The 24,463-nt window shown below is 42.5% G+C and overlaps 1 protein-coding gene across 1 annotated transcript in view; it reads left to right on the top strand.

Annotated features, from left to right (window-relative positions):
* The window catches only part of CAP2 (cyclase associated actin cytoskeleton regulatory protein 2), a 144,011-nt gene that overhangs the window by 62,436 nt on the left and 57,112 nt on the right, over nucleotides 1-24,463 (top strand). Inside the window, exon 4 of the mRNA XM_075585642.1 lies at nucleotides 5,725-5,802. Within this exon, the coding sequence (XP_075441757.1) occupies nucleotides 5,725-5,802 (78 nt within the window). The remainder of the gene's footprint in view (nucleotides 1-5,724; nucleotides 5,803-24,463) is intronic.

The following is a 24,463-nucleotide window of genomic DNA, read 5'->3' as shown; positions in this document are numbered from 1 at the left end:
GATGCAAAGTTTAGTGTGGAAGATCATGTGACCAGGCAGGCACTAGATACAATTGGTGCACTGCTAGAGAGAGGGCAAAAGGGGTGTTCCAGAGCCGGTTTCAATGTTGGAAGGGGATGTGACTTTGTAAATGGTTGCAATAGAAACAAAAATGTTTGTTACATTAGAATACATTAAAAAAAATGTTTTAATGCTACAAGTATTTTCTCATAGTACAGAACTGATTTATTTAAAAAAACAACAACAAAAAACACACACATATAGGATATCGCTTGAACGGCAGCTTTAATAAAAAAATCCAGTCCTAAACAGAACAGGTGTAACAGGCCAATCACATACACGCTCCACAATTAACTCATCCAAGGCTTTTAAAAACCTGATCTCTGAGCTCCCTCTAATAGACTCATGTAAGTCTTAGAATCAGAACCAAAGGGTCTACACCTTTTACTCGCCCCAACGCAATACTCATTCTAGAATCGACTACATATTTGTTAGCCCCAGACTGATGACGCCAATTTCTCAAGTGGGTATAGGGCCAATCACCTGGTCAGATCACGCTCCTATATATCCCAATAAAGATCCCAATTATTCCCTATTGAATCACTCAGAAATAGACATTAACATTAATGAGACATTTGATGACAATTTTAAGATTAATGTGGGAAGTGTAAACTCCTCTTCTATACTGTGGGAAGCCTACAAGGCCTACATAAGGCGTACGATTATTTCTCTGGCAACACATGAAAGTCAAGAAGCACACTATATGGGAACTGACTGATAAGATCATCAAAGCTGAACAGTCTCACAAAGCCCAACCATCTAGAAAATGATACAAAAGATTAACTTCATAATCATCTTAATAAAGTCCAATGAGAAGACACAGAGAAAGCTTTGAAGTGGACAAAGCAATTATTTAACATTTTCTAAATAAATGATGAAATATTAAAGCAAAATTGAATATAGTACAGCTCACCCCCGTTATAGCGCGATCCCATACAATGCGAATCTGCATATAACGCGGTCTGAGCGTGGCTCCCGATTTGAAAACCTCCATTTTGCCGCGCAAGGACTTACCGGCATCTAGATCTCTCCTCTTTGCAGCTGTCAGCTCCCTCCTCTCTCCATAGGACTGTGTCCATGTACTCTTCTCTTTGCAGCTGTCTGCTCTCGTATGTGGCGTCATTTATTATTTTAATTTTTTTAAACATTCAATTCAATGCTTTATTGACTAATGGACACATACACACACCATGTGGGAATTGAACATTAATTAATTAATATTAATACATTTCATATAATACACATGCAGGGATCGAACTCAGGCTCCTTCCATATGCTGATACCAATGCCTTACCTCTACACCATAGGCTTGGTGTGACAAGACATACCCTATAAATATATTTTGCAATTCTACAATTCATTAACATCCTTTGCCCTATTCGTGCAGGCTTCTCTCTTATGTGGGGCTTTTGGTTCCCCACTGTTGCCAGGCAAAACCTTCTGGTCAACAAGGCCTGGATCCCTGTGAGCGGGAGCTCTGTGATCTGTGATCCTGTCACCGAGCCCACAACAGAGATACTGACAAGCAGTTACTTCCTGTCTTATAAACACAGACAGAGCTCAGTGCACATCCAATGACACCTATACACGGTACAGTGCCTAAATATTTATATATAGATATCTTTTGAATAAAATGGTCTTTTAGTTTAACTCTTTGGCCAAAGTGTTGTAAGCCCTTGAGCCCCTACACGGCAGACCACATTTCAGGGGTACCTAACACTAATATAAATTCTTAATAACCTGTGCATTACCAGGAAGAATGATTTATAAGAAATCTGTCAAAATTAGTTGCATAGTTCTAAGTCTGATTGAAGCTCTTATTAACCTGTACATTACCAGGTTATTAAGAATTTATATTAGTGTTAGGGGCCCTTGAGATGTGGTCTGCCGTGTAGGGGCTCAAGGGCTTACAACACTTTGGCCAAAGAGTTAAACTAAAAGACCATTTTATTCAAAAGATATCTATATATATATATATATATATATATATATATATATTTAGGCACTGTACCGTGTATAGGTGTCATTGGATGTGCACTGAGCTCTGTCTGTGTTTCATGTTCTGTCTCTGGTTTTAAATATATATTGCCATGCTCAGTAGCACTCCTCTGTGACACTTATACGCTTATATATATGTTGTGGTTATTTTGGGGGTTCAATATGAGCTTATAGGTGTCCTGTATGTTTTACAATTCTTGTTCAGCTGGTCATGGCTGATTTGGAGGGTGGCTCCTCTTCCCTAGTTTGAAGCTCACCCCCTCCCACTTTTAAATGGTTAAAAGCTCACTCCATTGCATTTCCCACTCTCAGGGGAACTTGCTTACATGTTGATTGCGACAACTCTAATACAGAGTGCTTTTCCTGGTAATGTACAGGTTAATAAGAGCTTCAATCAGACTTAGAACTATGCAACTAATTTTGACAGATTTATTATAAATCATTCTTCCTGGTAATGTACAAGTTATTAAGAATCTATTTTAGTGTTAGGACCCTTGAGATGTGGTCTGCCGTGTAGGGGCTCAAGGGCTTACAACACTTTGGCCAAAGAGTTAAACTAAAAGACCATTTTATTCAAAAGATATCTATCTATCTATCTATCTATCTATCTATATATATATATATATATATATATATATATATATATATATATATATATATATATATATATAGGCACTGTACCATGTATAAGGGTCATTGGATGTGCACTGAGCTCTGTCTGTGTTTCATGTTCTGTCTCTGGTTTTAAATATATATTGCCATGCTCAGTAGCACTCCTCTGTGACACTTATATGCTTATATATATATGTTGTGCTTATTTTGGGGGTTCAATATGAGCTTGTAGGTGTCCTGTATGTTTCTGTCTTATAAACCCTGCACAATCAGGAGTTAATTATATCCACCTCCCAGCTTAGGTAGGAAACCCGACACCAGTGCAGTCTCCTAATGCTTGCCACAGGTGTTTAACTCCTTGAGTCCCTTACAGTATGTCACCCAGGTCCTTAGAGAACTGGAAATGATTGGTTATTACAGCTGTAGGAGATGTGAGAGCCAAAGGGAAGTTACTTGACTTTGAAGGGGTTATTGCCAAGTGTAAAATACAACCCTCTGAATTATTTAATGACTTGCAAATCAGAAACCTTGTGTTACTTCTTTCATCTTCACATGTATTTCCAAGTGATACGGATTTGAATATCTATGTAAAAATTAACAATATCACAAGGGTTTGATATCATCTCTCTATCAGGAGCTAGTCCATATGGGGATCTTCCAGCTCATAGATATATGACCAGATGGGAAGATGATCTCCAGGTGGAAATTTCCCCTGACTGGGAAGACATCTCGGAATTAGCTGCTTAAACCTCGATATATACCACCATTAAGAAGAATACCTATACAATCTTGTTCACATGGTACCTGACTCCTAAGAAATTCAGTACCTAGGTCCCTCTGATAAATGCTGGAGAAGTTGGGAACAAATAGAAGGTTTGATCCACATCTGGTGGCGTTGCCTGAAAATTGTCAGAATCTGGGTCAAGATTCCGGATCTGATTGAATCAGTTCTAGATATCAAAATTAATCTAGACCCAAAGTCATTCTTATTGACTAAACCTCTCTAAAACCTGAACCCTCACTTAAACAGATTATTCTCTAACATTCTAACAGCAGCTTAGTGCTCTATCGCCGCAGCTTGGAAAAAACAGAGAACTCCATCCCTAAATTCAATTATCCAAAGGGTCAACGAAATAATGCTGATGAAAAGACACTGCTTTCTTAAAATAAAGCATGAAATCCTTTTACAAAATCTGGACACTTTGGATTAATACTTAGAAATATAATTGGTTACCCTGTAAACCTAGGCCTGCAAACCCCCATAAAAATGCTATTTTTTTTTAGAGTTGATTCTTTGAACCCCTACGTTGTACTTCACTATGTTGTATATTCATAATCTTAATATCATTGAGTGTATTGTACTTCTTCTGAGATGTAAATCCTAAATGTACCCATTTTAACCTCACTGAGATGTATGTTTGTTGATAGAATATTTATTTTCCCCCTCCCCTTTCTATTTTTTGTTTCCATCCCTATTTCAAACACACATAGCCCCTGCAAGCTCAAAACCCAAACCCACCACACTCATCCCTATTCCCTTTTTCCTAACCCAGGCTGTGCTCAAAGCTGTGGAAGGCAGCAAACATAAGCTTATAGGGGACCATGTTATATGGTTTTGAAGCATAAGGTGGCACTGTGTGCTCATTTGCATGTCATTCCCAGAATCCCTTGCTGCAGTGGAAGCACTGTGTGCTGGATGATAAAGGTGAAAGGCAGGGTTGCAGACCTGTCTAAGACATGCAAATGAGCATACAGTAATATTTCCATTTGATATATATATATATATATATATATATATATATATATATATATATATATATATATATATATACAGTGTTCGACAAACCTATACATTTGCTCGCCCCTGGCGAGTGGATTTAACCCCCGGGCGAGTAAATATTGGCCCAAGCAGCACACGTTTGGTACTAGGTGGTGAGTAGATTTTTTTGTGTGGCAAGTAGATTTTTTGGTGATTTGTCAACCACTATATATATATATATATATATATATATATATATATATATGTATATGTTTGGGGTAGTAACTAGCTTAGTTGGCCCACACAGTTAGAGAGGGCTGGACTAAAGGTTTAAATATTTTCCAAAGTGGAGTAGGACTTTATTTTGTTTATTTTGAATGTTTTGCCTTGTTAAAGGAACAGACGCAATAAAGCCGGGATTTCAGTTCACCCTAATCGGTCTCCATTAAATATACCTCTGCATACATCTCTTACAGCGTCATTCAGCCAATGTTTACTTAAGGTAATATAAATAAAAAGGTATTACTGACCAAAGCACGTATAAGGGCTTTTTGTTTGAAACACGTACTTGAGAATTTCTGCAGGGTATAATATCTGATAATACCTGAGCTGAACCATAAAGCTAGGGCAGGTTTTCCTGTTCTGCCAACAGTATTTATTTCTTAATACATTTTTGATGAAAAAAGAAAATAGGGTCTCTCTATAGATTTCGGATTTTCCAGAGCACATGTATCTCCAATGTTGTTGCTGTTGGGGGAAATGCAGATCTCAATATTGCATAAGGCATATTCAGCACCGTGTCAAATAACTACATTTTTTGAAGAATCAGTGTCATACATCTAAGGCCTCGTCCAGGGTGGAAACAGGCGCGCTGGTGCTCCAGCACTGCGCCCTGCTTGTCCGTGCTTTTCCTGGCCGGCTAGGTGCGCGCGCGTCTGGGGGCGCGGCTCCGACGTCACGGATCTGGTTCGCCCTCATTGGGCGAACCGCTCACGTGACATGCTTGCAAGCAGCAAAATCAATTTTGCTTGCTCGGCAAGCAGCTGAGCGCCAAGCAGGCGCGCCCGCCCGCTTGCGTAGGCCACGTGCCTTGTCGCAACGTGACCAGGGTGAGCGCGCACGCCTGCTCAGCACCACCCTGGACAAGGCCTCAGAGACATAATCAAGACATTACGGCCCATTCAACTGTGGGCATATAGGAAGATAAAGTTCCAGTATAAAACACTCCAGCTCATAAAAAGTTGTTGTGCTATTGATCCTCAAAATGTTAATGTCTTCTTCTGATCTCCTTCCAGGCAGGACTGGTGGGAAATGCCTTCAAGGCACAAAGAGCATTCTTGGTTTTGGCATCTCGAAACCAGCAGCCCCAAGAGGTAAGAAGGACCGAATATCTTATAATAACCATAATCACAGACACAAATGTTTTAAGATTTTATTCATGTCACCAGCTCCTTCCTGACAATGTATTTCTTGTGTAAACATTGTCAATTTGTAAATATATGTACTGTAGGTGTGTTGTGTTCCCAGGCTTCTGATCAGCTGAATCTGCTATGCTTATTCAGGTAGAAACAGGTATAAAAATGAATAAAATGCCTGAAAAGCACCTTTTGTTATTATATTTTATTAAGGTTTTTTTTTAGTATCAGTACTATACAATAGGTCAGCGGGGCGCGAGATTCAGTGCCGGGGGCTTCCTGAAGGCATTTAAATGAATGCCGGGGGAGCTACAAGGCCTCTGTAAACTTCTTACCTTGATTCAGACGGCTCCTGGTGACGTGTCGCCATGGCAAGGCAGCGTCAAATGACGTTGCGGGTCCGTGTGATGTCGCGTTGCCATGGCGTCATGACGCCAGGACATCTGAGTCAAGGTAAGAGGGGGGGGGCGTGAGGAGAGGGGGGCAGCCGGCAGGAGGTCGCAGGGGAAAAAGATTGCACTCCCCTGAAAATAGGTTATGAATGTCCATTTAGTTTTATTTTTGCGCATATTGTCGATGTATAAATAATGCAAAGAATTTAATAAATAAATACATCATGCAAAAAATAGCCTACCTTCTAATGAATAAACTAAAATACACCAAATAAAAGCATATTTTCAGCAATAAACAACACATTTGATACCTGTTATTTTGTCGTTTGCTAGAATGCCTGCAGTTTAGATTATAGAGGCCACCATTTCTGGATTTTGTTTGTGCTTGCAACATATTTAAATGACTTTATTTGGTGGTTACATTTGCATTATCCTCCAGGCTCCAGTCATCTTGTTTGTGACATTACTGTGTTTTTAATTGATTTTACAGGAGATTTTGCAACACCATAAATGTATTTAAAGCACATCATGCATACTTTTCTCCTTTTCCAATCTCAGAGAATGATTTTGTAATGGATGTTTAGATTCTCCTGCACACAGCAAATTAATGTGTCCTTCTGAAATACGCTATTGGTGATGCTTTCCATGTTTAGACTCCAATTCATACTTCCCTTGGCAACTGATACTTAGATAAAGGAAAATCTACATACATCAATTCACTGTAGTATTTAATTCATCTTAAGCCATGATCAGTGGGAGACAAGAACACCGCATTCCTGGGGTTTTAGCACGTTAATTAAATGTTGTGTGATTGTTTAAGTGCTGCTTATGAATTAAGACAAACAACATTATGCACTGAAGTGCGTATTTGCATAGGTTGCTTTGAATGCTTTTAGGCATTAACCACTGCCTTATCTCATTGTTCTGTCAACTCAGAGTCCTCATACATAATTATAGTGCCATTAATTTTCTCTTTGGTGGTTTTAGACACACCATCCTCAATATATGTGCTTGTAAAATTCTATGTACAGTGCTCCGTAACGTGTGCTATGTTGTAATTGTGCAGCGCTTTGAGTCCAATTGCGAGAAAACCGCTACATGAAATAAAGGTATTCTTCTTTATTTTTTGCATGATATGATCTGTCCTGGGGTTGTTGTGCTCCTGTTCGTTTCTGCTTCTGTTAGCTATGCTTGCATAATCAGGCATACAGATATAGCAGGTGATATTGTATCCTGTTACAACTCAGAATATCACAGAGTTTCCATAGGATTAAATGGCAGAATATCAATACCACAACGTACGGTAATAATTATCGATATTGGGCTGTCTTCAGAAAACGGCAGCCATTGTGACTTGTTTTAAAAGTGCTTCCATGACCTGCGTTCCTTGGAGGTATGGTTATTACATCACCTAGGTATGGCTCCTCATTGGCACAACGAAAACTTCAAACCAATCGCTTCTATGTGTTTTCTTTGTAGTGCACTGTTCTAGGAGCCACATTGTTCCTGGATTTGTTTTAGGTTGTAATGAATTGAACCAACATAAAACTTAAACACAGTTGATGTTTAGTTTGGGCTTTTGATGTCTAGGCCTGGTGCTGAAATCGCATATGATCCATTAAACATATCACTGCTTGCAATGAATGTAATATTTTGTTTCCCAGATAATTCATCTAACCAGTCCTGTAAGGCAGAAATCTTCCTATGTCTTTGCAATTTAGGAGCAGAGCTAACCCAACCTTTAAACCTTGAGCCTTCCAAGTTGAGGAAATGTTCACCACCGATGTCCCAACACTTTCAGGAAATAAAACTAGACAATAAAGATTGAAATAGAGGCTTCTCAAAAGAAAACATAGACAAAATAATACTAAACTTTTATTAATATACACACCGAAATAGAACCGATAAACGAGACAATAACACAAATCCCAATTGGTAAATATCTTAAAAATATAAAATAGTAAAGTAGATAGTATGTCTAGTATAGTGGTGTGCCTAGGGCCGCCGACGGGGGTAGAGCCGGGACAAGTGTCCCAGGCCCAGTGGTTGTAGGGGCCCAGACTCACCCCAGCTGCTGTGGGCCCCTCTCTACCAGGCCGGGACTCTCTCCCGCCGGTGAGTGCCCAAAGCTGAGTGCAACTTCTGGTCGAGCCCAGCTTCCGGCACGCATCGGCAAAGAGAGGCCCGATCTCACAAAGAGGGAGGTACGGCATGGAAGAGAGGCCCGACAGTTGCTGGGGAGAGCCGAGGGAAACCAGAGGCCACCGACCACCTCACAGGTAGGGGTGTGTGGGGCTGTATTGTATTTTGTGTGGAGGGGTTTATCGTATTTTGTTTGAGTGGGGGGAAGTGTGTGTGTGATTGTAGGAGGGCTTGAGGGAGAGGGAGGTAATTATGTGATAGCGAAGGGGGGGAGAGTGAGAGGGTGTGGAAGGTGGAGGGGGGAGAGTGAAGAAGAGGGGGTAAGAGTGAAACAGGGAAGAGAAATACATGGGGAGAGGAAGGGGCCCGCGAGGAGGGGGGGATAGAGGAAGGAGCTTGCGAGGAGGGGCTTGCGAGGTGTAAAAAGGGATTGCAAGGCCGATGACATGGGGGACAATGACGAAACTCTAGTCCTGGGCCCCGGGATATCTGTCTGAGGCCCTGAAGTATGCCTCCACTTCCCCTAGTATAGACAATTAGTCCAGTCCTGAATACTAAGATTAGTACAAGTATTAGCAAGGTAGAGGAGGAGGGAGGTATAACTGGGAGTCAGGGCCATAGAGCAAGGGTGGGTGAAATATGGCCTGCGGGCCACATCTGGCCCACCAAATGATTATATCTGGCCTGCCACAGGTGCCCCCCCCCCCCTCCCTCTCTCCACACCTTCTCCCCGGGACCTACCTATGGTGTGGGGCCTTACCTGGCGGCAGAGGGAGCCAACCCACGGGGACCTAACACGGAAGTTGGGCCCCACTGGAAGTCGGACACAACTTTCGCAATCACCGCCTGTGTCAAGCCTAATTCTGAACCCAAGTTTCCAGGTAGGGCCTTGGGGGGAAGATAGAGAAGGGAAGGATGAGGGGGAGGAAAAGAAGAGTGAGAGAGGGTGGGAGATGACTGAGAGAGAAGACTGAGAAGAGTGAAGTGGGGAAATAGTGAGAGAGAAGTGAGAGAGGGAGGTGGTGAGAAGAGGGAGAGAATGGGGGAAGAGTGAGAGATAAAGGGGTGGCGAAGAGTGAGAGAAAGGAGGAGGGAAGAGTGAGAAAAAGGAGGGGAGTGAGAGAAAAGAGGGGGTGAACAGTGAGAGAGAAGGATGGGAGAAGAGGAGAGAGGGGAAGAAGAGTGAGAGGAAAGGGGGGGAAGTGAGAGAGAGGGGGGAGGATTAACTGGACGAAAGGGGTAAAGGGAGAAAAAGGAGGGAGAGGGGGGAGAAGAGTGAGAGGGAAGGAGAGGAGTGAAATAGAAGGGGGAGGATCAACAGAGAAGAACCGGGTAGTGTAAGAGAAAGAAGAGTGGGGGAGAGTGAGTAAAAGCGATAGGGATGGGGGGTAAGAGAATGAATGGAGTAAAAGAGAAAGGAGGGGAGTATGTAGGGGAGATGCAGGTGAGAAGAGTATGTACCGTATGGGAGAAGCTAGAGAAGAGGAGAGCATGTGGAAGAGGGGGGACGTGTGGGGAGAAGCTAATGAGGAGGGGAGCATGCGAGGAAGAAGCTGGTGAGGAGGGGAGCATACGGGGAGGAGCTACAGAGGGGAACATGTGGGGGAGAAGCTGGAGAGAAGAGCATGTGGAATCCTGAAATATTCTGTTTATTGTGTTACTTTATTGTGCTATGAAAATAAAAACAAGAACATTTAGTAAAAAATGCTGTTTTAGATGGTGTTGTGCGGAAAAAGAGAGTTCCTCTTCCTCTTTGTTTGTCACCTGCCTTTCTCCACTTCACGGGTTATTTTAATGAGAACATTATTCTCCACGGTGCTCACCGAAGTGGATGTTACTGAGATTTATCCGAATTTGGTATTTTATATCATCCACAATCTGTGCTTGTTAATTTGGAACTTCGTTTATCAAAGCAGACGAAAGTGGACACTGAATCCCTAATATTCAACAAAGAATGGACTTTTGCATTAGCTATCTTGGGCCACATGAACAAACTGAATTCAAAACTGCAAGGGAAGGGTTCCTTTGAAAACGCTTTGTGTGTCGAGGCATTTACTGTATGAGAAAATTATTTCTTTTATCTCATCAGATAGGAAACAAGCAGCTCGCCCACGTTAAAACTTTGCAGAACATTACTGTGTGTGGCCCAAACATTAAAAAGTATTCTTTGTTACTTTTTGACTTACATGCCGAATTTTCTCACCGGTTCAAGGATTTCCAAGTGAGTGAAAATGACTTGTTTTTAGTGTTCTCGCCTTTCTCATTTGATGTTGATAAAGTCCCATTTGACCTCCAACTCGAGCTTATTGACCTGCCATGGGATCCAGTTGTTACGCCTCTCCTAATGATTATGCATTTGCAAAATGAAAGGCTCATGCCCAAAGGATGCTTGTGCCATTTGGATCAACATACATATGTGAGCAGATATTTTCCGTGATGACATTGAATAAATCAAAACTTAGATCTGCTATGACCAATGACCACCTTGAAGCAGTACTCAGCATTGCAACAACAGAGACGACGCCTGACTTCAATTGTCTGGTTAAGGCACATCAGCGCTGTTATTCCTCCCATTTAATAAGCATCTCACATTCTCATCAATATGTGAATAACAGTTATTCATTGAGCAGATATTTATTCAATATTTTAGTTATTCAATAACTCAAGTATTGAATAAATATCTGCTGAATTAGTTGTTTATTTAGCCACATTTTCATTTTATTTCATTACATTTTATTTAAACCAAATGTTGTTTTTTTTAATGTCTGTACAAGTGTACGTCAGCATTTTCATTCATTCTATTGAGCGTGCTTCTCACATCATAATCAATATGTAAATGTATATATTGATTTAATGTCTGCTCAATGATTTGTTTTTATTTAACCTAATTTTCAATTAATGTCAATTATATCTGTATTTTCTGCATGTACAAGTGCAAGACTTGATTTTGAGCTATTTTTAAGAATTTGCATCTACATTATGTGTGTGGCCCATAAAGCTTACTAAAGCTCGTGAAGTGGCTTCCGGGCAAAATAATTGCCCAACTCAATTATAGAGAGACACCAGAACCCAATGCTTCAGCACAAGAGAGAAAGAGAAGGCACAATGTAAAATTATCTGACAAAGGAAACCCTGCTCTGGCCGAGAAAATTGTAGATTGGTGTAGCCAAGTCCCCCATGGCTACTAATTCTCTGGCCCCTCCAGCACTGTAAGTCCCAGTAAAGGGTGGGCAGTGTTGGGGGCAAATCATGCAGGGCCTGGTTATGTCATTATATGTACAGTATGTTGGCTAATACAGTTCAGGATAAGCCTGGTACAACATTGTTTGAGAGGAGGCCGGTTTACAAGCCACTCCCCTGGGATGGAGGGGGGTTTTCCTCTAAGGTTTGAATGTAGCAGTTAGTTCTGTGCTGACCTCCCACGCTTGGAGGAAGCACCAGTGGAGCCTCTCCTGGATAGGAGTGGCTGAGGCCTTGCCCTGTTAGGGGGTAAGGTGTGCTGAGGAGGGGTGCTTAGGGCCTCAAGCCCTGGGTACTGCCTTCAGGGAATGGAGCCTGTGATATCTATGCTGTACCCAAATAAATACCCAGTTTTATCATCTCTGGTGTGTTCCTTGAAAACTGAGTTGCCTGTGAGGACCATCCTGGCTGCACCAGGATCCTCATAGGATGGAGGCGCTGCTCTGACAGTAGAACCATCACGGAGAGCCTGTCCTGATGCCTTCCCATACCATCGCAGAGCTCTCAGGGCATCTGTTTCACCAAACAGGTATGCACCGCACCATAATACATCAGGTAGCGACATAATCTCCTTTGGATGGTAGGGGGGAAAGGTGCTACATTTATATGACCAGATAAAGGGGTGACTCATGCACAAGACCTCGATGGCCATAAAGAACCGGCACTGGCACAATATTGCTGACTCTGTGAACACTATGGGGGTCTTTCCTTGAGCTGTGCAGCACTGTAAAAAAGCTCAAAGTAAGGGCATAAAATTCACAGATACCGTTCAGATACCGGAGAGGAACAGGTGGTGGACTCTCCGCCTCAATGTGACCTACTGTACAGTCCTTATGAGAGAATCCTGAAAACCATACTTCATGATGAAATCGTAGAAGGTGTTCGTGGATACACAGGTCTTTGTGCATAGGAGGGAGAACCTGGTAAGGTAAAGACTGTTCACAAACACCGTTATATGTGTTGCAAATGGCATTACTGTATAATGTACATGTTCTCCATAACTTTCTAACTACAAACGAAAATGTTACATTATTTGTTAACAAAACATTTTTATTTTGTATGCACAAATCTTATATGAACAGGTCTGAGGAAGGGACAGGAAGAAGGGCTCAGCCAGGGCCAGCTAGAAGGGCTCAGCCAGGAACAGCAGCCAGGGCATATATTCACACCAGCTCTAAGCCGATTCTCCAAAGTCAGTCAAAGATTCTATTTAGCCCATATGCTGCACTGTAGTGCCATGATGTGTCAACGAAGCATAATACGTGAAGACATGTGCAGCGTTTAGAGTCATATAATGATCTACAAAAAGTAATATTGGTCATACAGAAGAAAATTTTGAATTTATGAAAAAAAAACAATTACAAGCCAATAAAGAGTTAAATATGCTCTAAAGACAACAACATTCAGTTAATTCCAAGATAGCTACTAATGTTCAGCATGGTTGCCAAACCCAAAATGCAAACTCTGAATTATGATGTTCTCTAATTCAGCAGACAATACAAGTTTTTAGGCCAGAAACGAGCTACTACTTCATCTCACGCCACTCCTACAGAAACCACTACACCTGGACCTTCAAGAGCATCAAGTCTTCTGGCCTTACACCCTCACAGAGGGCCTCACACCAGGAAGGCCCAGTACTCGTAAGAGGGCCAGACCCTAAGCTTTTTTTTTTGTTTTTTTTAACTTTATTCTTTCTCTATAATAAACATTTGAGTTTGAGGACATCTTTGCGTGGTTTAAATATTTGCTCTAATACCACAAAGTGTGTTTAAATGTATATATCTGCTCAAACCCATCCGTTTTAGTCAGCATTAGAGATATACAACAAAAGACATGGGTGCCCAGTGCTACATCCAATTGACAAAACATATATGGTAATAAGTACAAAGTTCAAATACTTTATTAATAATAATAATAATAATAATAACTAGGTTATTTAGTTAAACCCTTTGGCCAAAGCGTTATAAGCCTGCATCACAGTAGTGTACGACCTGCATTTTTGGTTATACCTTGGTTATACCTTGACGTTTGGTATGCAGGCTTATAACGCTTTGGCCAAAGGGTTTAACTAAATAACCAAGTAATTATTATTATTATTGAAGTATTTGAACTTTGTACTTATTACCATATATGTTTTGTCAATTGGATGTAGCATTGGGCACCCCTGTCTTTTGTTGTATACATTTGCCACGCTCAGTGGCACTATTTTGACATAAATATATATTCATGATGTGGTGGGTGTAGGAGTTTGATCTATCTGGGAATGTGTGTTAATTAATTTCTGACTGGTAGCATTAGAGATAGTAAGACCAAATATTGGGATGTATATTGCCTATAACGCACGGCTAATGTCACCCTCAAGCAAGTGAACATTATTTGCGATACAGTATTTCATATAAATGACTTATCGGCAGCCAGCACAGTTTGATAACTCGTGCACATCCTTTTCTGTAGTTAATATCATCAGTCCGGTCATTTTAACAATTTCATATCACGTTTAAAAAAATTGTGTTTTGTTATAAAACCGCATTTTTTGCCTATGGCACTTTGGTGACTAGGCCATTATGTGATGCTGTCATGCTAGTCCAGTGTATAGTGAAAAAATACACCACAGTGATGTCAGCTGCCTCTGCTTGTATCTAATGTCTAAAATGACAACGTCTCTGCTGAATCCAAACAGGAAAGCTAACCATCAATTTATCAAAATGCACAGCGATGAGAAAAGCAAATGAAGATGACAGCAGCATATCTGTTAATGCCAGAGAGAAGCGAGTAATTCTGTCATTCAGCTGTCTAGACTGTTTGCTTTAGTAATGTAAAGCTATGAATGAGCCATTGAGTCACAACTAAGGCACAGCAGCTTTGCAGAGATTCATAGACAGCGGAGTGGAGACTGAGAGGATTTGCTCTGCTCTTGTCAGTTTTAATGTCACACAAGGTGACTTTGTTTTTGGAATTGCAAAAAAAAATAAAAAAATGGATGAGTATGGCGCCTATCTTTTAAACAATTGTTGCCCACTCTCCATTAAATTTGCCAGTCTCTCTGCCTTCTGCAAACCCCCTTCCATAGTAATAATAAGGATACTTTATTCTAATTCAGCTCTGCTATTATGTGCAGCGCTGAACATAATAAAATAATACCGGCATAATGACTTTCGAACAGGAAGAGCTTACAGTCAAATGTTTGAAGCATAGGCCACAGGAAAAAGTGACTTGCTCCAGGTCACAGCCAGTGACAGATAGTGTCGTTGGCTGATATTGAACCCACAAGGTTGGGTATTCCGGATTAAAACGGTATAAGCGCAGACCGCTTGAAAATATATTTGTGGAAATCAATTAAGTCTGCACCCTGAATTTTATTTTTGCTTACAGCAAATAAAAATACCACGTGTGAGCATATTCACGTAGCAGGTCACCAAACCTGCCATTCACTATAATCACTCGGCATACAATGTCACCAATGCGGCCAGGGATTCTGGGTAATGACATGTAAATGAGCACTCACAGTGTGTCTGTAAGGATCCGGGGGTCACGACCGGCACGCCGCGTTTCTTCCTTATCTTCCTCGGTGGTGGCCGCCGCCGCAGTTCCGGGTCCCCACCGGCCCTCCGCTACCACGGGCATCTCTCCCGTGGCTCCCTCTCCTCTTACGGGTCCGCGGACCTGTGCCTCTTCTGCTCTACTGTCGGAGGCTGGCTCCGCCCCGCCTATCGCGTCACCGCGTGCCACGCTCCCGAGCTTCAGGGCCGCCCCTGTCCGCCTCCTTCCCTTGGCTCCTATCCTGGCCCTTCCTTGTGCTGTGCCTCCACTCCTCCTTCCCTCTGATTGGCATCTGTCGGGTATTTAGCTCCATCTCCTCAGTCAGTCAGTGCTCAGTATAGATTCTGGTACCTAGGTGCTGTCTGGTCTTGTGCTTGGCTCTTGTTGTTTCAGTCTCCACGCTCCTGACCCGGCTAGTCTGCAAAACCTTCTCTGGATCTTGACCCTGGCATTCCTCGACTACACTGTCTTCCCTACCCCTCGGACTTGGCAAACGGAACTCGACTACGCTGTTGTCTCTACCCCTCGGACTTGGCAAACGGAACTCAACAATGCAGCTCTCTCTACTCCCAAACCTTTTGGCTTACGGACACGACCACTCTACATTCTACTACCCAGGACCAGGCAAGTACCTGACAAATTGAACCTATCTCACCCTGGTTTTTTCTTTCTCTGCGCTCCACCTCCCATCTCTTTTTTGCATTAAGTACCTGACAAACCCTCCTCTTTAGCCCAGACCCGGCTTCGCTCAAATACTACACTCCGGGCACGTCTTCGTTGCTGTGGGTGTGTGGTGTTCTCCCTTCCCACCTCAGTACCGGGGTCATGTCAGGTTTGTGGGCAGCACGAGCGTGACAGTATGCTGAGCCCAACAAACTCTGACCCCCCTGAGGTGGGCCAAGCCCTGCCTCTATTTCGGAAATTTTTTCATATTTGGATAATCAGGTTGCCTCCCTAACCCAACAAATCTCTACCTTGTCTTTACAACAGTCTCAAGCTAGCGTTATCAGGCCTGCTACTCTATCTACTGTTTCCTCAGAGGGTGCCTTAGCCTGGGCTTCACCCATTTGGGAATTCAGGCCCAAGCTCACTCATGATTTTGCAAGCTTCAGAAGGGAGTTTCGTCAAGTCTTTGATACCCCTGGATGAAGCCACACTGCCGCCTCTTCCTTGTTCCACATTTCGCAGGGTCGGAAGTCCGTAGCAAGGTATGCACTGGAATTCCAGACTATTGCGGACGAAACCGATTGGAATGATGGCACACTCTCACCAAACACCAACGCCCTCATTTTGTTTTGCCTATGTCTTCTGTTTCCAGGAATCCTTCTCCTACCCTACCAGCTTTGGACACTCCCGAACCCATGCAACTGGGTAGTCAACAGCTCTCTCCTGCTGAAAGACTGCGTCGGAGGAATGAGGGACTGTGCTTCTATTGCAGTTCCTTCAGACATATCTTACCTCATTGTCCCTTGAGACTGGGAAACGCCAATGCCAGTGAGGTATGAGGGGATCTCACTGGGTACTATCTCTTCTTTCCCTTCTATCAAGAATAAGCTTCTCAAGAGAATTCTACTCCCCGTCTACCTCAAGGGTGCCAACTTCCGAGTCTCTGCCTTCGCCTTCCTCGACTCCGGCTCTGGTTTGTGGACCACTATCAGGAACAACATACCTCTGGTAGAGAAAGCAGTACCGGTCAGTCTCGAGGCCATCAATGGATGCCCGCTTCAGCCAGCCTTCATCCCTCTGGAGACATTTCCCTTATCTCTCTCCACGAAGGATGGACATTCTGAGCTGATTTCCCTTGATGTCATCCATTCCCCTTCAGTTCAACTCATTCTGGGACTGCCGTGGTTACAACTTCATAATCCGGTTATTGATTGGACCAATAACTTGCCCATGAAATGGAGTTCCCCACGTAAGGAATCCTTGTCTTCACCCGTAACGGTACTGGCCGGCCTGGATACTACTACTCCTGGGGATATCTCTTTGCCTGAAGTCTATACTGAATTTTTGGATGTAGTCAACAAGACCCAGTCCGAGGTGCTCCCTCCTCACCGTCCCTTCCATTGCCCGGCTTGGTACCCAGAGCCACTTTTCCCAAGGCCAGATCTTATCCTTTATCCTTGCCAGAGACGGAAGCCATGGCGGAGTACATTGAGGAGAATATCAAGAAGGGTTTCATTCGGAACTCCACTTCCCCCGCCCTGGTTTCTTTTTTGTGAAGAAAAAAGATGGGACTCTTCGCCCCTGTATCGATTATCGCGGACCTACTGTAATAAGATCACTATTAAAAATCGCTATCCATTACCCTTGATCTCTGAACTTTTCGATAGGTTGCAGGGTTCTACCATCTTTTCTAAGCTTGACCTACGAGGAGCCTATAATTTAATTCGCATCCGCAAGGGAGATGAATGGAAAACCGCGTTTAATATGCGCAGTGGTCACTATTAATATCTTGTGATGCCATTTGGATTATGTAATGCCCCCGCTGTTTTTCGAGAATTCATGAATCAAATTTTCCGTGATGTCCTGAATATCTTCATGATTGTCTACCTGGATAATATTCTTATTTTCTCTAAGACTCTCTATGAACACATCTTACATACCAAGCTTGTTCTCTCTCGTTTACGTAAAAAACGACTCTACGCCAAGATGGAGAAGTGTCTGTTCCATCAGTCCTCAACCGCATTCTTAGGCTATGTTATCTCGGACAAAGGTTTCACGATGGATCCGGAGAAGCTCAAGTCGGTCCTGGAATGGCCACAACCCAGTTCCTTAAAAGCGATTCAGCGGTTCCTCGGCTTCGCCAATTATTATCAGAAGTTTATTGCTAATTTTTCCACCACAGTAGCACCCATTATTGCCCTCACCAAAAAAGGGGCCGACCCTGGTGGTTGCTCCCGGTCTGAAGGTGAAGAATCTGCCGTGCCGTTCTGCTACCTGCCTCCCCCTCCGTCCAACCGGAAGTGCGGTTCCTGACGGATGTGACGTCAGACGCCATGCAGTGCGGTCTGACAGAGGGAGTTCCAAAATAAACAGGCAGACTACCACCTTTCCTGACGTGAGATCTACTGCCTCAAGAAAACCTTATGTGCCCTATTTTGATGTACACATTGTGAGTACATTTCTTATGCTTTTTAAACTGCTATAAATTCGTTATATTGGTCCACACCATGGTCTCTCTTCGTTGTTTTCCATGAATGCTGCCCTGAGTGAGAACCCTTCAGAGTTTCTACTTACCGTGTCCCCTGTTCATGCTGACTCTTCACTGACCTGCTAGTTTCCACTTACCGTGTCTCCTGTTCATGCTGACTCTTCACTGACCTGCTGTAAGTAGGCAATCTATATGAGCCAAGATTCCACTGCTTTATGATATTGTGTGACTTTGCTGCACCATATTTGTCATTTTCTTTTTTGGGGTGTTCCTGAATCATCGCTCCCTTCAAACCCTGGATGTCCATTACTGTTTATAAGGGAACTTGTACAAATTCCCTGTGAAGGTTGAGAATCTTTCTATTTCACCTTACAATTCACTTTCAATTGTTTTTCACTACACTTGATTGTATTATTTGTTTAGCGCCGTTCTGAATCACTTGGGTTTAATATACAAAGATAAAACATAATTAGAATGTCATCTATATACCTTCGATAGTATTTCAGTTACTGACTAGGGGAAGTGGGAGCTGGAGTTCATTTGGAGCCCAAATGAATTTAGTCAGTACCTGAAATACTATCGAAGGTATATAGACAACATTCTAATTATCTGGGCAGGGTCAACATATGATCTTAGCAGATTTATCACCTATTTGAATAACAACAATAGGAATATTGTGTTATGTGAGGAGAGCAATAACATTGAGATAAACTTCTTGGATCTAAATTTGAAGATTGTTGATAATATCATCACTAAAACCTTTTTTTTTAAAGTTGGCATCAATTCATACCTTGACTATCAGAGCAATCATCACGCCAAAGGCTTAACAGCATTCCATACAGCCAATTATTAAGAGCACGTAGGAGTTGCTCACAGGTATTAGATTTTGACGTACAATCTGAAATAATAGCCAAGAGATTCATCAATAAAGGATATGACAAACAATTGATTGAGAAGTCAATCAAGAAAAGTAGAGATTATCCTAGGGAACAACTTTTGATCCCCAAAAAGAACCACACTAAATCCAGGAAAGGAGACAAAAGTGGGGACACACTGCTATTTATTACAGGGTTCTGTAAACAGGAAATGAAAATAAGGAGAATATTGCAAAAACATTGGGGAGGCCTCCAAATGGACCCCATCTTGCAAGATAGGATTGGATCTAAACCAAAAATAGCTTTTAAGAAAGCCAGGAATCTTAAAAATCTACTGGCTCCAAGTGTTCTGAAAAAATCTACATCAAACATATCTCAATATGGGAACTTTCTACATTAACCCAAAGGGAACTATACACGTGGCAAGTGTGTGATATGTCCGTATATGTCACGTGACAAAAGTGTATGTGACATTAGAGCCAAAGAACATTCTATCACACACTTTATCAGCTGCCTTACAACCTTTGTGGTATATGTTATAGACTGTCCCTGTAACTTGAGATATGTTGGGGATACTATAAGACCCCTTAACATTAGAATTGGTGAGCACATTAATGGGATCAAAAATGCTCAGTGTAACCTTGAAAAAGGTAAAAAGATACACAATTTATCACAGCACTTTTTGACCCATCACGAAGGTAAACCAAACAGATTACACGTTAGGGGTATTGAGGTGATTCCAAGAGACCTTAGAAGAGGGGATCGTGATTTGAAACGACTTCAAAGAGAGCCATTCTGATATACACGTTGGGAAGTAAAGCACCAGGGGGGTTGAATGAGCTGATAGAACTGGTCCCATTCCTGAAATAGGAGATGCTGCTTATCCAACGTGTATATACTTAAAATATATATATTGATGTTTCAAGTCAATTTTCATTCATATATGTATGTACATATATACTGTAGGTTATCATCAGCCAATCATTATGGTTGATTATATCATACAATTTTAGTATAGTAATATTGCTCTGTTTGTTTTCTAGTCAATAACCCGATGATAATGTTTTTCTATTTTAATTTTATTTTCATTTTTTATTTTTGTTTTATCTTTGTATATGTTTTATAGTTTATTATTGTGTATGTATTCATGTGTATATATGTGTGCATATGTAGGTGTATATGGTATGCATATATGTGCGTTTAGATGTATGCCCATATGTGCATTATTTATGTATTCATATATCTTTTTTCTTTTTCTTTTATTACCAATTTTCTACCTTTACTATATGTGAGTAAGATATTTTCATGGTTTTCTATTAACCGTTATAGCATGTATGTTCAAGTTGTTCTTGCATGTTTTTTTTTATATTATAGTTATATCATTAACCCATTGCTACACGCTAATTGGAAGGCTTTTCTGTATCAATCTGAGATCCCTATTGGCTTGGGGAATTATCAATTTCACTATTTAAAACCGGCTATAGGATCAGTAAGACCATTCCCCTGATGAAGCTTCATATGACGTGAAACGTGTAGAGGTGAAGTAAGTCATCACGTAGCAAAGTTCATCTCTCCTGTCTTGCCTTCAAATACTTTCTTGGCAAGCTACCCGCCAAGCTGAACAAGCTCCTCACCCCTACCACATGCAGCACTTATCATCTGAGATCGGACTCCAAAAGACTGTTCATGGTCCCAAGGTTCAACAAAGTATCCGGCCGCTCCTTTTTCTCTTACCGTGCACCCCAAAACTGGAACAATCTACCGGAGACTCTCACTGCCACCCCCAGTCTAAGGTCTTTCAAAACTAAAGCTGTCTCACATTTTAATCTGAACGATAAATTAGGGAATAAACCCCAGAACGGATGCTCCTAAGAATAATCGGACAAAAGCATATCAATGTTCAAATAAAGAAATATAAGGGTTTGAGTCAATTCTGTGATGAAAAATGAGCATATAAACTGAGCATATAACCCAATGCACATGTGGCTATTTAACCGCGTAGGGGGTGAATATAGCAGGGAGGGGGTAGCTGTCCCAACCAGAGTGCTCCCCGCAAAGAGAACCACCCGACGAGAAAGTACTCCCCAGCCTCCGCAACCCGCAACTATCCCTAGTATATCACACTGAGTCTAAAGAAGCCCAAAATAGAGAGTACTCACTTTAGGAAGAACAGCAGTTGGTTGCCTTTGAACCCGTGACAAAGTACCCTGCGTGGTACGAAACGCGTCAGAGTTTTTCTTGGAGACGTGTGTTTGTCCGATGTGAATAAACCTCACTTTTTTGGAGAATGCCTTTAGTTCCTTACTACCAGGTTAGCAGTGCCCGCTTTCTATTCTTTTTTGCCTTCACATTTTATTCTGGGCTGTAACTGTTATGTACACCTCTAATATATATTATCTTTAACTGTGCATACAATGTTTTGTATATATTGTACTGTATACAGGGTTGCCACCTTCGACTGAAGGCCAACGCGGAGATTTTTTTTTTTTTTAAATAGAGCACTTACCTCTGGCGTCCTCCCGGCATCTCCCCCTGCAACTCACTTCAATACGGCAGCGCACGTCACAACGTCACGCGGCGTCAAGTTGCCATGACAACATGGTGCCGCATGACTTTGTGACGTAATGTAGCATCTTGTTATATTACAATGTGCGTCACGTGATTCTGTTACGTCACGTGCCGTTCCTGTTGTCATGGCAACGCGGCATCATTTGACGCAGTGGTTGCAGGGGAAGTTGCCGGAAGACGTTGCCACCTCACAGAGGGTATAAACAAAAAAGACCACCCGCGTACTCTTAGTCTTACACATTAATCTGGGTGCACTAGGGTAGTGGCAATAGCATAAAAAGAGGTCTCTTTCCCCAAAGACAGGGAAAGTTTAGAAACCCCAATTACATGCACTCGCAGATCTCATTTGTTCGGAAGTGGTATCAGTCTTGAGACTCAGAAATGCACTTGAAATACTGTTGTGAACAGTGTAATAAAAAAACCTCGAGGTAACCCCTATGAGAGTGTATTAGTGATATGGTTCAAATAATTTTTTATTTCTAACAAGATAAAAATAATGGGGCACAAAAATTGTTAAAAACGCATGGGACATACTGTATAACAATGGAGGTATAGTCTACTGTAGTATAGATCACTCAAAGTGGAAAAATATTAGTGCTGTTATTAGCAGCAATCAATACAATATAGTTCACATTGCCCTGTAAATTAAATTGGGCACTCACCAAAGTATTGTTCAGACTGCCCTGTAATTTAACTACAACAATGCACATGTGAATATTCGGTCTCTTAAGTGTCCCAGCATCTAGATAAAGAGTGGGATTTTTGGAGCCATATATAAATTCCAGATAGTCTTTATAGATTGAAGTGAGCAAGGGCTGAATGTAAAAACCCTTTTAGATGCAGTTATGAGTATTGTCAGGCTGATGCAGTTGCAGAGTATGGGATAAACAGTGGACAGCCAGGATAGGGAGGGTAGGTATTCCCTGATAAAATGGAGGTTAGTAACTCTGCAGCAGCACAGTCCTGGTAGTATACTTGCCTCAGACTCTGCTTAGGTACCTAGAGGTCAGACAGGTAGGGGGGGGGGAAGTATCTCTCAGCTCTCCCTGCCTCTCAGCAAGTGGGGGGGGGGGGAGTATCTCTCAGCTCTCCCTGCACTAGTAGCTGGCCATCCAGGAAAGGAGAAGCACAGCTAGGGGCTTTCCCCTGCTTACAGCTGAGTGCGAGCAGGGAGAAGACTGTGTAAGGGATTTCCCCTGCTTACAGCTGAGTACGAGCAGGGAGAAGCACAGGTAGGGGATTTCCCCTCATAACAGCTGAGTGCGAGCAGGGAGAAGCACCGGGTGAGGGATTTCCCTTCCTAACAGCGGAGTGCGAGCAGGGAGAAGACCGGGTGAGGGATTTCCCCTCCTAACAGCTGAGTGCTGCACTCATAGCTGGCCATCAGAGGCTCCGGGTTCCCTTAATAACAGCTGAGTGCTTGTGTGGCGGATAGCCAGACTGTCCGCGTAGGTAGGCAGTACACAGCATGTCATGAGTAGTGACGTCCGGAATTTTTGCTGCTTGCAATGTGTTTATGTCCAGCTAATCAGCTTTCAGAACAGGTCTGAGACATGCCAGGGGATTGGTCAGAAGGCAGTAACAGCTCTGAGACAGGGCAGGGGATTGGTCAGGAAGTATCAGCCACGGGTTGACTCCTCCCCCTCCCTCCATGAATAGAGCTGACTGAGCAGATTCAGTTGAATTGGAGAGGGAGAGAGGGACTGCAAAGTAAGTACGTGGCTGTCTGCAGTTTGTGGCTGCAGTTTCTGTCTGTCTAGTGTGTGTGTGTGTGTCAGTAGCAGTGTTTGTGTGTGTGTGTGTGTGTGTGTGCTGTTGTGTTGTATGTGTGTGTAGCAGCAGAGTTTGTGTGTGTGTAGAGCTGGTGTGTTGAGCTGCTGTGTGTGTAGGTGTGCTGTGTGTATGTAGAGCCGCAGTGTGTGTGTGTGTGTGTGTGTGTGTGTGTATGTGTGTATAGAGCTCCAGTGTGTGTGTGTCAGTGTCAGCAGCAGTGTTTATCGGTGTAGCAGCAGCAGTGTGTGTGTGTGTGTTGTGTGTGCTGTGCTGTGCTGTTGTATGTGTGTGTGTAGCAGAAGCAGCAGCAGTGTGTGTGTGTAGCAGTAGTTTGTGTGTGTGTGTTGAGCTGCTGTGTGTGTGTGTGTGTAGAGGTGCTGTGTTGTGTGTTGAGCTGGTGTGTGTCAGCAGCAGTGTTTATCGGTGCAGCAGCAGTGTGTGTGTGTGGTGTGGTGTGCTGTGCTGTTGTGTTGTGTGTGTTTGTGTGTAGCAGCAGCAGCAGAGTTTGTGTGTAGCAGCAGTTTGTGTGTGTGTAGAGCTGCTGTGTTGTGTGTAGAGCTGCTGTTGTGTGTGCACAGAGGAGGCGGCACTGTGTGGATATAGATAGCTAGCTACAGTGTAAGCGTATATAGAGGTGGTTTAATGTATTTACCATTTTATTTTAATAAAAAAATCTATATAACTATACAAAAGTGTCTATTATTTATGAAAAAAGCCTACATTCAGCCTATAATAGTAATAATCCCCGCAGAACAGGTCATTACTGGACAATAATGCCCTGGCTAGGTTAAAGTCCCTCGGCTTCGCCTCGGGCCTTCAACTCTTCCAGCCCGGGCATTATTAGCCAGTAATGCCCTGTTCTTTGGGGATCATTACTTAAATAATATATGGGACGTCTGGCAACCCCAAGTACTCTGGATGCTAAATAAGAGTGA

The sequence above is a fragment of the Ascaphus truei genome, chromosome 2 (assembly GCF_040206685.1).
Source record: "Ascaphus truei isolate aAscTru1 chromosome 2, aAscTru1.hap1, whole genome shotgun sequence".
Taxonomy (NCBI): domain Eukaryota; kingdom Metazoa; phylum Chordata; class Amphibia; order Anura; family Ascaphidae; genus Ascaphus; species Ascaphus truei.
The sequence above is the reverse complement of the archived record's forward strand: the minus strand, read 5'-3'. Positions and strand labels throughout refer to the sequence as shown.